Source organism: Argopecten irradians, chromosome 13 (assembly GCF_041381155.1).
Source record: "Argopecten irradians isolate NY chromosome 13, Ai_NY, whole genome shotgun sequence".
In the NCBI taxonomy this organism is placed as follows: domain Eukaryota; kingdom Metazoa; phylum Mollusca; class Bivalvia; order Pectinida; family Pectinidae; genus Argopecten; species Argopecten irradians.
The window spans coordinates 3,555,029-3,573,821 of record NC_091146.1 but is presented as its reverse complement, the minus strand read 5'-3'; the positions used below and the strand labels follow the sequence as shown (position 1 = coordinate 3,573,821).

Sequence of the window (18,793 nt, the reverse complement as noted above, 5' to 3'; positions counted from 1 at the left end):
CTTATCTAATACTGCTACAAAAGAGCGAGATCAAAGGTTCACACCAATCACCTATACCAGAGTCTATGTCACAACCAAATGCAGCACAACACACTTTCTAAGAATGCAGTACAATAAACGACGAGATTAGCCCTATAAAGTTTGACATCGATCACAAACTAAACACCTTAACGAACACATCACTTTTGATGGCTCGGATGAAAGCGCGCCAATAGTATTAAAAAGGAAGGAAGTTACACCACCATACGTGATAAATGTGTGTGTGTGTGTGTGTGTGTGTGTGTGTGTGTGTGTGTGAATTATTAAAACTGTAACAAATTGATAAATGATACATGAACTTATCCAATATGATGCTCATATAACGTTCTCAAATACCCTGTTAAATTATGATTTTTGATCAATTTTAAGGGGAAAACGACATGTATGCATCACTGCATCCTAGATTAACTAAAATTCATGGTGTAATCTCCTGTACATTTATGGAAAATGGCATTCTATCCCCTAAGGATATATATTGAGAAGGAAATATACATGTACATACATGTAGATAATAATAAGTAGAACAGAAGTAAACCTGTAATATGATTAAAACATGTATTTGACAAAATGACATATGACAACGTAATTACAGGAACAGGGAAACAAACATCCATTTGCTGCTGAAGTTTACAAAGGCATAAACGCACTCAGTCCTCACTTAGTAGTCATATGTAGGAGAGGTAAACCTTCAATTACTCTTGTTCATGAAAGTAATGTATATTCAGAAGACAATTAACGATCGACTCACGGAAAATACAGACATTTATTCCGTTTTAACAATTTTTTTGAAACACATTCTGCATATGCATGTCCTAATTAATCTATGGAATTAATAATAAAAACAGATATTGAAAACAAATAAACAATATACAAGTATTTGTGTTCGATAACATTGCATTTTTTGCATACCAATATGAACAATAATCCGAGTATGGTAAGAAACCCTGACGTTGCCGTGACGACACAATAAGGATATTGGCGCTGCGTATTGATTTGGACAATGAATCCCTTGAGAAATCACTAGAATGTTACATTTAAACATACTTTATTTTATGAAATAGATTATAATTAAAACGAATTACCGGGCTATGAAAAACAATAAATGGTGTCATTATGATAAACAATGTCAACAAAATGGTGAATATGGAAAACAAAAAAAAAATATTATTAAATATCAAAACATTGATAATCATGAAAATTTTCAGACACACTAAATTCAATTTCATCACAAACATATTTGGAATGGATGTGGCTTTGGGAAAACTGGTTATGTTATTGGTAGTGCTATTGCAATAGAATGAAATATATGTGTATAATGGAAGGAAGAAAGTGACGTAAAATATAACTAATCACCATTACGGAAATATTTGAATTTGTCATCTTTAGTGGAACAGTATCATGTCCCTCTATTTCATATCCAGAAAGTTCAAAATCTGCTTAACAGTTCTTTGGTTGATACACTGATGTCATACTTAGACCTATAACTGAATATCATTCAGCCGTAATGCATTTCAAAACTGTCACATCATAGTCTATATACAATCATTTGGTTGAATGGTTCTAATACTGATTTGTCCCAGGTAATTCACTCGTGTTGCATAAGGCTAAAATTTATGTTTATCCATGCAATACATGACAAGCAATTTTCATGAAGAATTAATTTCTGATTTTTTCCCCAAAAAATGGCGACATATCATAATTCTAAAATTGTAATAAAAACGTCTAGGCATAAAAGATGTATGAGCAAAATCACAAAATATTGTAAACTCCTCGGCAAGCCTCTTGTGAGCCTCCGTTACAATATCACTATCCTTCATATCCACATATGAAAGAGTCTAATAATCCGAGTTGCCAAGTAAATAACAACAACACTTCCTTACAGAATTGAAACCGTAACTTATATAATTAAAACTATCTACAAGCAATATCATCCAACAATCGTTTTGTTATTGTCGGAGAGGAGTAACATAATAATCATTTATATCACATCTTTGTCCTATATACGTAATTGTATTGATACCGTTAAATGGGATTTCAGTGCAGAACCAATAGTTTGTGACTGACGAATGGCGATGATGCAACATTTCATTTAGAACGAAACACTTTAATTTTTTTAAAGCAATCAATTTGATCAAAAAATGAAATAAGAACAATGGTGTCGCGAAAATCCCGGTTGCCATGGTAACGAAATAAAGGCTTTTGATTGATCTAATTTAAGATATGGGTAACATTTAAATAGTTTAATAGTCCTTTACTTTTCTAACGACAAAACGATTAAATAAGGTTTATTTGGAACATGGAGAAATACTATTTTGGTAAAGCATTAACAAACATATCGAATCCGATATTTCCGTCTGTCGACTACGTTTTCAATCGGTCAGAGAACATTAATGATACAACAGAAATACAAAGCAGTATACATAAAATTAACGAACCATGAATTCCCATAGAACGCAATAGGGAATACAATAGATATGATGGGGGTATCAATCACATGAACTGAGAATGATTTTGTTTGGAAGTCAATGATGTGAAGTGAAAAACCTGATTGTGCAGTGTATTTCAAACAGTAACTATTTTACATTAATCATATATATTATATTCAGAATCGCGTTCCATTAGGTTGTTTGTTTAATGAGGTACCAGTGATAAAAAAATAACTTAAACAGTACCACTGTACAAACCCATCGTAACGTTGTTATTCATAGCAAATTAAAAAAAAAACGACAAATGCCTGATAAAGAGATGATACCTCTATTGTCTTGCAAATGACGTTACCAGGAGTTCATATATACCGCAGGACTTTAAATACCATTGGTTATTACATAGGATCAGTGATGCAATAATTTAATAGATTAAAAGTCCACAACATTTCCGAAACAAAACCTAAGTTAATCAATAACCATAATAACGCCAGAAAATACCATGTAGGTTCTGTAGGCGTTTTGATAGTCAACTACTGAGCGGTGATTAGGACGACGCATAGGCATCCCGCGTTATTGAAATAAATATTTTATTATTATCATTAAGGATGATTTGAAGTATATAGTGATATGTGTCTACCTCATTACAGGTTGATATGTATCTTATAGTAATATTGGAGGCAGTTCAGAAAAAAAGAATCACAGGCTTGTAGAAAAGTTTTTTGTCTACATCCTCCCACGGGAAAAAAGTACATTTTTGGGTTTTTTTCAGGTGTACCTACGGTATACATTTTAGGTATGATTTAGGCACACTTTAGGTATACCTAATATGTGCCTAGTGGCATGATATGCCTAAAAAGTACCCGAACGCTGCATATGATATACACAGAGGGACTAATGTAGGTTTATAGTACGATGTGGATGAGAGATTGAGTTTGAATATTTGTAAATTGTGTCGGCGTATACCTATCGCTAGTTATCAATAAATACAGTAAATTCATTGATACAAGAGTTAGAGTTTTTCCTATGAGAAGTGATGCAGTGGCCAAGGGAATGAATATTTCTCCTCACAAGGGGGTGGATTTTGTGCAGGATAATGTTTCTCTGGGGATTTTGTTGGAGTTCACTGTAAGAATAATGGTAGTATTAAAACATGCAGGAATCCAAAAGATCCAAACACCAGAAGTTATCCAACTACGTAATTGAAAATGTAATTTACAATTGAAACAGTTTTTAAAGGATTTGGTTATATTTGTTTACACCATCTAAGCAGAGGCATTCTAGATATGCAAACATTCAGAAAGAGTTAACAAAAGGTAACAGAAATGTGAAACAAGACAACTATACCTCATTGGATGCAGACATATTGAATTTTCCATTATTATTAACCAATCAAATGCATTATTATAATACGCTCATTAAAATTGTAGTACTCAACTTAGCGAAACAAAAATATATTCACATTATGATTCAAGAGTCAACAGGAATTTGTTTGAATGAGATTACCGTTCCACACCTCCACCAATTACTAAAGTCCCAACTGTAGATATATGTTAAGTTATTCTTAGTTGTAAATGTATGTGAAAGGTCAAAATGTAGGTCATGGTAATGCACCAGATATAAACCAAGACGTTCCAGTGTATTGTAGTATAGGTAAGAGCCAAGTGATGTTTGGCCCATCCTAGATTTCCAGGGGTTACGATCACTTATGATCTTTACACCCTGGTGTAACATGTCCAATAGTGTGTTATCGGAGAATATCCCGGTATTAGTTTCTCAATTGTAAACCGGAAATTATATAAATGCGCACACGTTGTTTACACATCACTTGAATAAAGTCAGCCATGTTGTAAAGTTCAAACACTGTTGTCTACCGATGATTCCAATTGTAAGAAGAATAACAAGTTAATTTCATGCGTGAACTAAAGCATGAAACATGGTCGCAGAAGTGGGATAAAGAGGAAAAGGATAGAACTATGAATGATGCCCTAACACAGTTTAAAAGTGTCTGTTAACCAAAGAAAAACGAGACCGTAGAAAGATTCAGGTTTAATATGCGGACTCAGCAGGGTGATGAAACGATGGAAAAATTCATAACGGACATAAAGACTCTGTCTAAATCATGTAATTTTGGGGAGTTAACCGATTCGCTCGTCCGATACAAAATTGTGTGTGGTCTAAACGATCCACAGTTACGCGAACGACTTCTTCGAATAAGCGATTTGACACTAGACAAAGCCGAAGAGTTGTGTAGGACAAGTGAACGGACAAAGCGGAGCGTAAATACCCTAGATAGTGGCGGCGCAGCTGCAACCGTACACAAAATTAAAGTGAAACCGAAACCAAAGTTCACAGGTACTAGTAATACTAGTCAGGGAAAACGTCCATGTAAATTTTGTGGATATGAATACTAAGCATAAGAGAAATGTCCAGCATTTGGAGAAACATGCAGAAAGTGTAACGAAGAAAATCACTTTGAATCAAAATGTGATGAACTCCGAAAACAAAGTCCAAAAAGAAAAAGTACCCACAGAAAAAGGGTAAACAAAAAGTGAAATATGTTGAGGAATATGGTGATGATTTCCAGCTCAACGCTGTCACAGAACACAACGTGTACACAGTAAATGTGTCCAAAGACATACAAGCAGCAATAGACATTGGTGAAAACCGCACATTAATCCTATTAGACACAGGTATTACTTGTAATGTAATCTCGCGAGAATTTGTTCCAAAAGATGTTCAACTTAAACCGACGTCGAGTGTGCTCAAAATGTACAATAAAACAACAATCACGCCATTAGGAAAATGTGAAATCGAAATCACTAAGCCGAAAAATGACAAGAAATACAAGTCAGACTTTGTTGTACTCGACAAATGTGTAACACCACTACTCGGAAATAAGTTACTACAGGAAATGGAGCTCGTGAAGGTACAATACGAAAACATCCTGTCGATCACAGACACTCCGAAACCATCTCTCTCGTATGATGACATAACAAAAACATACGCCGATATGTTCAAAGGACTAGGGAAATTCGAAGGAAAATTCCATTTAGTTGTTGATCCGACAGTAACATCTAAGGTACACCCTCCTCGAAAATCACCTGAAAGCAGAATTCGACCGTCTAGAATCTCTAGGGGTACTCACACCAGTAACAGAGCCGACATCCTGGGTGTCAAGTATGGTGACAGTTGTGAAACCAGACAAACTAAGAATTTGTATAGATCCAAAAGATCTCAATCAGGCATTGAAGAGAGGCCACTATCCCCTACCGACCATCGAAGACATCTTACCAGACCTCGCACGTGCGAAAATATTCTCTGTTGTCGACGCACGGACCGGGTTTTGGTACGTGGAACTCGATGACGACAGCTCCATGCTGACAACGTTTAATTCCCCCTTTGGCCGTTATCGCTGCCTCCGCTTACCATTTGGAATCTCCGTGGCCCCAGAGGAATTCCAGCGCCGACAGAACCAAGCCGTCGAAGGCTTACCCGGCGTCCGTAGTATCGTCGACGACATATTGATCTACGGAGAAGGAGACACTGAGGCGGAGGCCATTATCGACCATGACAAAAAGCTGTGTGCTTTACTAGAACGGTGCCGTGAAAAAGACATAAATTTAAACAAAGACAAGCTCAAGCTTCGCAAGCGAGAAGTGAAATTCATAGGTCACTTAATCACCGTGGATGGCCTGAAGCCAGACACTGAAAAAGTGAAGGCTGTGTCCGAGATGCCTAATCCGACAGATGTCGCCGGAGTCCGTCGCTTTATCGGATTTGTGAACTACCTAAGTAAGTTCGTGCCCGGCCTAAGTGACAAATGTGAACCGTTGCGAAAATTGACTCTTCAGGACGCTGAATGGTGTTGGATGGACGTTCACGAGAAAGCAATGAAAGAATTCAAAGATCTTGAGAAATCCGAACCTGTCCTAAGGTACTACGACCCGAAGGAAGAGCTAACTATACAGTGTGATGCGTCTGAGAAAAGTCTAGGTGCAGCAATCATGCAAAAAGGTCAACCTATTGCATACGCGAGCCGCGCGCTTACGGACGTAGAAACGGGATATGCTCAAATCGAGAAAGAGCTGCTAGCAGTCGTGTTTGGGCTAGAAAAGTTTCACCAGTATGCGTACGGACGATTCGTGACAGTACAAAGTGATCACAAGCCACTGGAAATGATCATCAAGAAATCCATCTTGTGTGCTCCGAAGCGACTACAACGCATGCTTCTACGATTACAGACGTACGGTTTGACATCGTGTATCACCCGGGAAAGGAAATGTACCTTGTAGGCACACTCAGCCGAGCCTACCTGCCACAAACAGGTGAGGAAAACGCGTCTACATTTATCAAGGATGTTGAATCTATAAACATGACCCAGTTTTTACCGATCGGTGAGGAGAAACTCCGTGAAATACAACGGGAGACGGGAAACGACGAAAACCTACAAATCCTCCGTGACGTAATATTACAGGGATGGCCAGAAAAGGTCGCACTCGTACCTGAACAAGCGAAACCCTATTTCAACATACGGGATGAACTATCTGTGCAAAACGGTATCATCTTCCGAGGCGAGCGTCCAGTTATCCCGATTTCACTACGATCCGACGTGCGAGCGAAAATACACTCGTCACATATCGGCATCGAGGGCTGCCTACGCAGAGCGCGGGAAAAAGTGTACTGGCCAGGTATGAACGCAGAGATACGGGACTACATCGAAAGGTGTGACGTGTGTCGGTCATTTGACGATAAATAGTCTAAAGAAACGCTTGTGTCACACGAAATACCCGACAGACCATGGGCTAAACTAGGATCAGACTTATTCACGTTCAGTAACAAAGAGTATTTCGTCACAGTGGACTACTACTCCAACTACTTGGAAGTCGACTATCTCGAGTATACACGAACGCCGACAGTGGTACACGCGCTACGAGGACAGTTTGCGAGATACGGAATTCCGGACACTCTCGTCACGGATTAAGGTCCGCAATTCTGCTCCGACGCAATAAGACAGTTTGCAAAGGATTGGTGTTTCGAACATGTAACTTCGTCGCCTACATTTCCTCAGAGCAACGGAAAATCGGAACAAGCCGTGAATACAGCGAAACGTCTTATGCAACGTGCTTTATTGTCGAAATCTGATCCGTATCTAGCACTCACTAGATTTCCGCAACACTCCATCTCAACAGATGGGGACTAGTCCTGTTCAACGACTAATGAACAGGAGAACAAAGACAATACTCTCGCCGAAAGGTAGTTTGCTGAGACCTCAGGTCCCTGAAACTACCACTGTATCAAAACAGTTAAAGGGAGTGAAGGAACGCCAGGCAAAATACTATAAGCAAAGTGCTCAAGACTTGAAACCGCTAGAAAATGGACAAATTGTTAGGATTGCACCTAATGACAGAAACGGACAATGGAAAAAGGGTGTCGTCCAGGAAAAAGTCAACATCAGGTCATATGATGTCGCTACAAACGATGGGAGAAAATACCGCCGCAACCGTCGTCATCTACGGTTGTCTAAGGAAACCAACGTTAACCCTCGCGACCAGGAGAGAGACTTTGTTGAGCCTGAAATAATTCCGGCAGAGGACACTCCGGTGATATCGTCAGACCCGCCTGTGGTACCGTTTAATGTGCCTATGGTCCCATCCGAGAATCCACAGCAGGACAAACCAACAATCAGCTCCCCAAAACGAACTGTGACAAGCAAAGGAAGGCAAATCAATCTGCCATCTAGGTTTCGAGACTTTGAGTGTGGTACATAAACAGACAGTGACTGTGACTCGAGTCAAACATGTATAAGTATTTGCGAAAAGATCCAAACTATACCAGTACATGAAGTTAAAGTGTTAATTGAGTTATAATGTTTCAAGAGTTAACATTGACATGTATTGTGTTCATATAATATATGTAATTCAATGACTGTGAAATATTGAATACGAAAGGAAAAAGTCAAGACATTGATTTAAAAAAAAATATGTGTTTTAATAATGTTTAAGAGACTCAGAATGAAAAGACATCATTTTTCGCTTTCAAACAGATAAATACGAAGTTCTTGAATATATATATATATATGATTAACGTAGTTATAGACTATTACTAAAAGTAATGGATAATAACTTCTTTCCTCAAAGGAGAAAGGATGTAACATGTCCATTAGTGTGTTATCGGATAATATCCCGGTATTAGTTTCTCAATTGTAAACCGGAAATTGTATAAATGCGCACACGTTGTTTACACATCACTTGAATAAAGTCAGCCATGTTGTAAAGTTTAAACACTGTTGTCTACCGATGATTTCTACTTGTAAGAAGAATAACAAGTTAATTTCATGTGTGAACTAAAGCATGAAACACCTGGGAATATGTCATATCGAAACTGAAGGCTCTGTGTACGACATTGGATGAGCAGGTATTTTTTTATCCTTTGAAATACACCAAAAGAATCAATTAACGGTACATTGCATAGCTTTGATGTTGAGCATCACTCCGTAAATATCTAGATCTGCTGCAGGCCTGTGATTGGTCAGTTTTTTTCTCTCTCCTGAACTGACTTTTGTTTTGCTATGACATGTCCCAGGAGTCTAGAGGTTGTAAGTGCTAAAACCGCTATTGTTTTCTCATTGACATTACGAGGAGTTTATATAAACCGTAGAACTTTAAATACCATTGATTATTAAATAGGATTCGTAATTCAATAGTTTAATAGGTTGAAAGTCCACAACATTTCCGAACAAAACCTAAGTTAATCAATAACCATTACAACGCCAGACAATCTAATGGAGATTATATTGGCGTTGTGATAGTCAACTATGACGATTCCGTGTTATGGCAATTAATATTTACAAAATATGGACACGTTTATCGTCTGTTCTTGGATTGCGTTATTAAGGATGGAAGTTTAAAAGTATAACGATGTGTCTACCTCATGACGGTTGAGATTTGTAAACAAAGTAAACCAAAGTTATCTTTACCTGTTATATAAGTACGTTGGACTTTTACTTTACATACGAGATATGTAAACATGGATTTTCGTGGAATAAGTATTGTATTATTACTCATTTCGTACAGCAATGCAGCATCTTCATTTCAACGTATACTTCGTACGTCACTTTTGGACATTGTTACTGCACTGGAGACATACAGTAACGTGAGAGGGTGTATAGAGTGTGCTAAGATGTGTAGAGCGGACTGTCTGTCGTTCTCCTATGAACCAGACACAAAGTTATGTAGGACATTTCCAAGGAAACTTTGTAGCAGTGAGGGAGCGGCGGAGTTAACATCAACCCTGGTTTTTATCAAAGGCAGTGGGAGTAAGTTTATATATCAATCATTCATTCACCGATGTAGATAAATTGATAAGTTTCCTAGAGGAGTTTGTGATACCGAGAGTACTTTAAGTTTATATGGGTTGATCAAGTACATTTTGTGTAGATATGCACATCCCAACACAATCGTAAGTTTCTACCTGGTAAACACGAGGATTGCCGAGTTTTTGTCAGTCAAAATCCAGCATGAGGTTTCAAATATCCCTCTCCTCTTTACAGACTCGTGTTTGATCAGTTTCTCTCATATTTGAAATAATTATCATATGGTGAATTTCACTTGTCATTACCACCTGTTAACAGAGCTTGTTACTAAGTCAAAGGGAAAATATCCAGATTGATTAAAGCCACACTATACGTAACTATCAACAAATATCCAAGTCCAATTCGACTCCGATATTGTTAGTATTTGTAGATGTAGTTGAAATATCTAAGTCTAAGGGCTTTTGGTTAATAAAATATTGATTGATTGATTGAAATTAAGATATATTAAAGAATATTTATAATGTTTTTTAAATAACTTTGGTAAAGCAGTTGTTGAAAGTCGATACATGTAAATATGTCTTCATAAACTGGTCGCCATAGAAGTTACAATTATTGCCGAACGGAAGTCAGAAAGTTCATGACCCGTTTTCGGAAGAGTTCGGACAGACGTTACGTAGTTACGGTGGTCACATGACGTTCTCGACAACGACGTTACAATGTCGGCTAACTTCGGCTTGTTTGACTAAGTGGGACCCACCTAGCGATGTTTAATACTTATCTGATTTTTATCAAAATATTCCGAATCATAATCGCTCATCTTGACTTTGATTTAGTCCTGTCTCTGCATGATTTACAACAGGATTTTTTCAACATTCTTCTCAATCATGATAAAATAAGAAAAATACAGATATTGGGCCTTTAAATGTGTCCCGAAAAAACTCCATGGCACTATGCCCTGTATTGAATTAAGTACTGTTTGCGCATGCACCAACTGAAAATAAATTATTTTATACGCATTTCTGTGTAAATTAGACACATATAAACACGATTATACATCAATTTATACTCTGTCGGCGGTGGAGAATCTTTCGATATTATAACATCCCTATTTTTATGCTGAATTGCATCATTTTTTGACGAGGACATCTTTGCTAACATTTCGTAGTAAACGTTGCTCCTCCTTTTATTCCGTCTTTGCATATTGCAGAGTTACCTCCCTTGCGGGTAGGTATCGATTGTTACGTACGTCATTAATGTGTGGACTCAATTCACGTCGTTTTCTCCGAAACGTATGACGTTACTCTCACACATACATGACGTCACCGCAAGTGCAGATAACTCTGTAATATGCAAATTAGGAATTCTATACTGACAAGCATGATAATGTCTGTGCCACCCGAGGATCAGTCGTTAGACCCTTATAGTACCGCAAAAGTCGTTCAGTTAAACATTAGTTCAAACAAAATTGGGTAAAGGTAAATATATATAAAGTAAAATTTAGATTATCATAGAAGTAATGTTTCTTTTATGGGATACATGTGAAGTTCGCTTGGCCTGACTTATATCCTTATTTAGCCTGTTAGTAAACCCATGCATTTGAGTGCGTGTTTGCCATGAGGTTAGTCTTAGCTTGTAATGACACTTTAATGCAAGTTACTAAGCTTGCTTTATGTCCTAACGTTATTTTGAGAAATCATCATGCAATTTGGTGGCTTACTTTTGTAAAGACTAAAGATAAGAGCTTGCTAGGGCTAGTTCTGTATTCATTATAATTGCTGCTGTATATACTAATGGAATTAAATTCGTTCCTTATCAATATTACTGCATAACTCATGTTTGTCGAGCTATCTAAGCCTTTGCCATGAGCTTATAATGCGTGACTTTTTAAAGTTTGACAAGTCATATCCTTCAACAGATTTTCCATAGTGTACATGTTCTGATTTGCAAACTTTGAAGTTTTATTGTGTGTTTTCATTAATATTATTGCTATGCATACTTTGTCACTTTATTTACTGTCTTGACTAAGTTATGTTAATTTTAACAGTTAGTGTTGTTATCCTTACAACATTCTTCATCTTTATTCATCTTTATTCACTGTTTTGCAAAATGATAATGGATTAATATCTATTTGGATGGGGACTTTTATATGGCCTTGTGTGGGGAAGACATTTCATGTTTTTTTGGCGCTTTTTTGGTAACCCCATATTGGCCCCCTTTTTCAATATGTATATATGGTTTTTTTTTAATTTGTACCATGTATTTTTAATATATTGTTTTTGTGTTGAATATACATATTTATAAATTCTAAGTCAGCCTACTTTAGGTTGGCCATTTTCGTTCATATTTATTGTTGTGTTAGTCTTGCGACAGTGTGTAGATGCATAAAAGGCAGCTAAATGTTCAGCTTAATTTATGCATCTTAAACACACAGCAAGAGTATTTTCGTATTTTGGCGCTTGAGTGTTTAGAGATATCTCCCTTAATTGGCAATATTGGTTTGTTAGAGTTATTCCCCTTTGTAAATCGGGCGTCCCCTTTTCGCATAACTCGCACGCTGATTGGTTAATTACATTGTGGGATGCTGAAGTCCCTCTCATCAGTCAGCCATATTGGATTTTGAAGAGAAGTGCTAAATGTTAAGACTTTTTATTCAGACTTTTTTAACCAAAATTACCCACCCTCTTCCTCCCATATTTAAGCTGAGGCTATTTTATGTGTTTTAAACTTTTTGGTAACCCCACATTGGCCCCCTTTTTCAATATGTATATTTTTTAAATTTGTACTATGTATTTTTGGTTATATTGTTTTTCGTATTGAATATACATATCAATAAATTCTAAGTCAGCCTAGGTTGCCATTTTCATTCATATTTATCGTTGTGTTAGTCTTGTGACAGTGTGTAGATGCATACAGGTAAATATATATATATATATCAAGTAAAATTTAGATTATCATATGACGCAACATCTTATCGAAGCGTGAACTAGGCATAGTCCGGTCTGGCACTGGATTTGTATGCATACGACGTTACGGTTACACCAATTTGAACGTACATGTAACTCCTCTTTCGTTTACTATATAAGGACATGTATGGTTTGTAAATCTATAACCCTTTTAAGATTATTTACCCGCCACGTTTCAGCGCCCACCAAACCAGCCGATTGTGGACAGATCGATGTCCTCTGTAACTCAGGTGTCTACAGAATCACGCCGTCAACTGACGTCACTTTTGACGTTTACTGTGATGGACACTCCTAATGACCCTGGACGGTAAGTTATCTTTTCATATGCGTACCAAGCATAGAAATATGTAAACAAGGCATCAAGTTTACAACTTACTGAATCGTTTTGGTCATTTGATCGAAATGATCAGTATAAAAATCACCCATTGAAATTCATCCGTCAATATACGTTCTAATCATAAAGTTTATTTATTTGGTTTGTCCCTCTTTCTCCAACTTTTTGGAGATCAAAGAAATTATACAAACACTGGAGAACAATGGCACACCAATTATAGTCTGTTCTGATAAAGTACTGACTTACAGGTAGATTTTTTATCTGTAATTTTACAAATAGTCACAATTCTATTTAAGTCGGTGGCTGAGTGGTTAAGATGTACCAGACATATTACCACATGCCCTCCACCTCTGGGTCGCGAGTTCGAATCCCATGTGGGGCAGTTGCCAGGTACTGACCGCTGGTCGGTGGTTTTTCTCCGGGTTCTCCGGCTTTCCTCCACCAAAAAACCTTAAATGACCCTGGCTGTTAATAGGACGTTAAACTAATCAAACCAAAATATTTAATTGTTAGTGTACCTATTCTGCATTTTATTCCCATTTCAAATGTTCTTATATGTTACCACACTATCTTAAAATGCTAAAATGTAACAAAACATTGATAAAAACTAAAATAAAAGATAAAAGATAATTTATTAAATGAAAATATTTGAAACTAAAAGCACTACACTTAAACATTAAAGAAAGGTAATTTATTAAAATTAAAACATATATATATACAACATATGAAACTTAAAGCACTACACACGGATGATGCTGTAGATATTTGGGTGGGAGTTTTCGACCATCTTCTTGAGTTTGTTGTGCCATCCTTCTAAGTGGTTGGTCGTTCGGGGCCCTCAGTCTCAAAGTGGTTCCAGAGTGGTTGGTCGCGCTCTATCCACTGTGTAATTACGTAGTCGGTGAATGCGGTGGTGTCCTGTGGTACATCAGCATCTTAAAGGTGGTTGAGTGCGTGGAACCAGACATCTTCTATATGGTTTAAAGGGACTAGAGGGTAGGGCTGCGGCTCGTCGTACCAGTCGTCTGATGTCGTCGTTGTTTTCGGCGTAGAGTTGTTGAAGTCCGGTTTGCTGGGCTTTCCTCCAAATACACTGCGTGAAATAATAAGAAAAAAACATCCCTTCATTGTGGCAGCTGGGAACATGAAGCGAATGGCATTCTGGGTAGCGGTCTCGAAGTCCAGGAAACAGTAGTCGGGTTGAGTTTGAACTTCAGTTCCGTCATCTTCGTCTTTAGTAGTTTGAAAAATCGTTGGTAAGTTGTGTAGGTCTTTCTGGGGAATAAAGTTTAGACTAGCGGGTACATCTGATTTCCTATCTGGGCATGAATTGTGTAGATCTGGTGAAACTGGGTCATACAAGTGTAGAAAGTTCCATCACAGAAGAGAGTATCGGCGTTACATAGGTTGATGAGGTCGCTGGATGTCGCAAAGGCTATGATGCGGTCACCATCGTCAAGCAGAAGGAATTCTTCTCCAGCAGTCGTCTCTGTCCACATTCCCTCGAGATTGATGTCCTGGATTGTCTTTGGTAGTTGAGGAGTCTGGGTGCGTCTGGCGTTGTAGAGTAATGTCTTGCTAGATTGAAATGTTGGTAGGTGTTGGACAGTGGAGAGTGTATCGTTATTCGAGACGTGAGTTCGTAGTTTGGTAACCATTTCTTCGTAGATCCTGGGTATGGGTTTCCCCTCCTCCACGCAGCGGGTACGGATGTTCTCCATGATCTCCAGGGCGGTGATCTTGGCGTGGTCCTGAGGATGGTTGTAGGGGTAGCAGCCATTTCCTGTAGGGATGTTGTTGCGGGTACTCAGTGTGGCGGGGCAGTCGGGTATGGTGCATCTCCAGTAGGTGCGTTCTCCTCTGTTGTTCTTCACACAGTAGATGTAGCCATTATAAGCAATGGTCTGTCTTCCAAATTTGTTTCTAAGAAATGTCACCTGAATCTGTGCGTTTGCCATGTTGGTGGTTGATGGGGAACTGTGATAGTCAAACCTCTCTGATGTCCTTATATACTTATTACATATAGCCTGGATGTTGATCTAAACACTTTTAATCTTATTATCAAAATCTTAGTTGTATTCATTTTCATAAAAAAACATTATATGCCTTGATAATGAAAAAGGTCAGCTTATGTGGGCAATTGCAAAGACCTACATGTATGTTAATTATTTGATTACTGATTATTCACTCTTTAATTTAGAAGTCAGTCGATGGACCCAAGCCATCAGGTGTTAATTAACATAAGTAGTAGTGAGAACATGCCAAATTTAACCAGAGTAATCAAATAATTTAATCAATCTCTGTAGTATAATATATATAAATGATAAAATTTCTAAAAATCTTATCATTGATCATTATTATATTATCATTATGACCATTATATTCTATATTACTGAATCTAGAACTGTAGTACGAACTGCATGTACATACATACAATGAAAATGTACAGTTAAGTTAAAAATGAAAGTAAGACACATTTTCAATATTTTGATTGAAAATGAAATATATAGAAAGAAAGTGAAATTATTGATATATAGTTAATTTTTTGTTGTTTTCATACCAAATCTGGCTTTCTGATTGGCCAATATTTTTTTTGCATACCACTATGAAAAAAAAATCCGAGAATGGCGCGAAACCCCGACGTTTTCGTGACGTCACAATAGAGACATTGACGTTGAGTATTGATTCGGAAAAAAAGAATCCATTGAAAAACCACTATAACGTTACATTTAAACATACTTCATTTTATCAAATAGAGTATAAAATTAATTATAAGTATTGATGTCACTATTTTTTAATTTTATCGGGGTATGAAAAAAAATTTGTTTGCAAACTGTGTGAATCCGCGTAGAATATATATAAAGCATAATACATGTAAGTATAGTATGTAAAACGTAGAGTTCCAAATAGATTATTAAAAACACAGTATTCAAAAGATAACTTTAAAATGTCCAACGTAGATATAGAAATGTTTATAAATATGCCGTCGCGTGATGAAAAGTTAATGAGTGCTGAAAACGATGTACAACCATCTTGAATCCAACGGTGATTTCTTGCACAATAAGGCTAAGAATTATTTAAGATGAGAGTTCCGTGTAAAAATTGTAGAATATTATATCTAACTTGATATAATGTATAACATGGCGACGAATGTAGTATAATATATATAAATGATAAGAATTTTAGACTTTGAAATTTGGACTAATATATAATTATCTACATATATCTTTCAGGTATGTTACACTGTGTAGGTCAAGCACATGTGTTTCATATTTACAATAGTATATGTACGTGCATGTAAAGTCTATTGAAAACCAACCTCTGTTAGGGTCATTGTATTGCTATTAATTACATAGCCATGTTATTAATTATGTTACATGATAAGTCTAATGAGTAAACATGTTTCCCTATGTAATACAGCATTTACGTTGGGTCAAATGTTCCAGGTATTGGCTTTCATACCCAAATATTGACATATGTTATCCCGATGTACTGCTATATTAACTCGCCAATAATCTCTGTACAGAGTCGATTCCTAAGACTCCAATAAACGTATCGTACCATCCACTGAATCTGCGTTGGAGTTCTACATCTATACACACCACAACAACCTACGAAACTACACGAAGTTATAAACATCATATCTCACATGAATAATAAGATATGCTGCCAGCATGATAAAAATAATGTCCCATAATTTAACTCTCTGATATGTATTAATTCAAAACTATATAAAACATATCTTTATATTCTCTGAAATTATATCTATAAGACATCTCCTATATACTAGTACTGTCTTCTATAGACTTAGCTGATGAAGTTGGTATATGATATGTAAATATTGTTTAAATAATGATGAGATTAGAGAACTTTAAACATTGTGTTAGATCCAGTTTTGAGTCTGTCCAGCATTTTGTCTTGGTCTGCTGCACACTTTCTCGGTCACACTTACATGTAATAACGACAACAAACGACAACAAACAACAACACGTTAAATACAAGGAAGAGTTAGTGACAACACAAGATATGTTATTCAGTACATTAAAATGAATATTTCTACCAAGTTTTATGAAGATTGGTGCAAAAATGAAGGAATTAGAGCGATTTGAATATTCTGAAATCGGCCGCTGGTCAACGATAGATCGAGTGACAAGAGGTTTACCGTGACGGTATACCGACAACACATTGTAACATCGAAAATGTTTTAAAAACCTAACGACAACAGAAGATATATTATTTGTCATAATCTAATGCATCTATTACAAAATTTCATTAAGATTGGAATAAAAATGAAGACTTTATACCTGTTTTAATGTTATGAGATCGGCGACTGGTCAGGTTTATATCGTGAGTGTGTATGCCAGTATTACCGACAACACGTCATAGCATTAAAAATATTAAAAAAAAACCTAGCGACAACATAAGATATGTTGTTTGTCATACCATAATGCATCTCTGTACAAAATTTCATTAAGATTGGAGTAGAAATACCGGAGTAATGACGATTTCAAATATGAAGAGACGCAGAGTGTATACATGTGTGTAAGCCAAGCTTACATGTACAAATCTAGATCCGACCGACAACACAAACTATTTTACGAAATTACGCAGTAATATTACCGCAAATAATAATATATGTAACCTATACAGTGTATCTAAAGAAAGTAATTCATGTCAAGTGTAATGTATATTGATGAAGATTTGAGTGAGTAATGATCATTGAAATTCTCAGTAGACCGACGGCTTACATACAGTATACATAGGCCTAATACTGAAGAGCACACACGTGTGTATATTATCCGTGTGATTACAGTTCGCGATTGTATTTATTGTTATGTAAACATATGGTGTTTATATATACTTCCCATATGTTATCTTAATAAATACACTATTGTATGTTCATATGTTTATTTTATTTTTTTATTGCACATTTTTGTATAAAATATTTGCGTATATTTTCGGAGAGCATAGGTTCTTTTTGAGAAATATGTGGCCCCGTAAGCAACCGTTTGCCCTGAAAAGGGCAGTTTGTGGTGGCCCTGAAAAGGATCGTTTTTACAGGGGACTAATGGAATTGTTTATACCTGTTTTAATGTTACGACATCGTTCATTTTTGGTCACTGCGTGGATTGAGGCGACTGTCTGGCGTACTTCAGAGTGTTCTTCCTTGTCAGGTGTACGCCATCCACGAAATCCCTTCTGCCTAGTCGCCTTAATCCCCGCAGTCACCAAAAATGGACATTGGGGTGCTGCCCATAAACAGAGGCTAAAGTGGAGTTGATATTTTCAACTAAATTGTTGTACGCCCTCGCCGACATACCACGCGGTTTGTATCTATAAAATATACTACCTATATTTATGTATGATAACCTCTGGATGGTTGGGTATCGCCAGAATTTCAGAAATCAAATTACGGATGTTAATGAGTATTTCTTGATACGTTGAATGTCTGGAAATATCATTACCGACAATCTGAACGAAAACCCTGCATACGATATGTATGGTAAACGTATGGGTACATATTGGTCTGAAAAAAACTTTACCAACTATCCGGCGCAGGGTGGTTGAGGCCCGGGTACGATGCTCCCATATACCCAAAGACTGGAAAAACAACAACTGCGAATCAATGAATCACATCATAAAGATTGTCGGTGACTGGAAAATCTCGAAAGTTCCAGATTTGATAAAATGATTAGAGCACATACAAAACACGCAGTAC

General features: G+C 36.8%; 2 protein-coding genes across 2 annotated transcripts in view; one reads left to right on the top strand and one right to left on the bottom strand.

The window, feature by feature from the left end:
* Positions 1 to 12,755: 12,755 nt before the first annotated feature.
* Positions 12,756 to 18,793, top strand: part of LOC138305441 (angiopoietin-related protein 7-like) — a 163,936-nt gene continuing 157,898 nt past the window's right edge. The window contains exon 1 of the mRNA XM_069245669.1: positions 12,756 to 13,047. Within this exon, the coding sequence (XP_069101770.1) occupies positions 13,035 to 13,047 (13 nt within the window). The 5' untranslated portion in view covers positions 12,756 to 13,034. The remainder of the gene's footprint in view (positions 13,048 to 18,793) is intronic.
* On the bottom strand, positions 13,629 to 15,601 carry LOC138306410 (uncharacterized). The gene has a single exon (XM_069246855.1). The coding sequence runs from the start codon at positions 15,030 to 15,032 to the stop codon at positions 14,364 to 14,366; it is 669 nt and encodes a 222-aa protein (XP_069102956.1). The 5' UTR covers positions 15,033 to 15,601; the 3' UTR covers positions 13,629 to 14,363.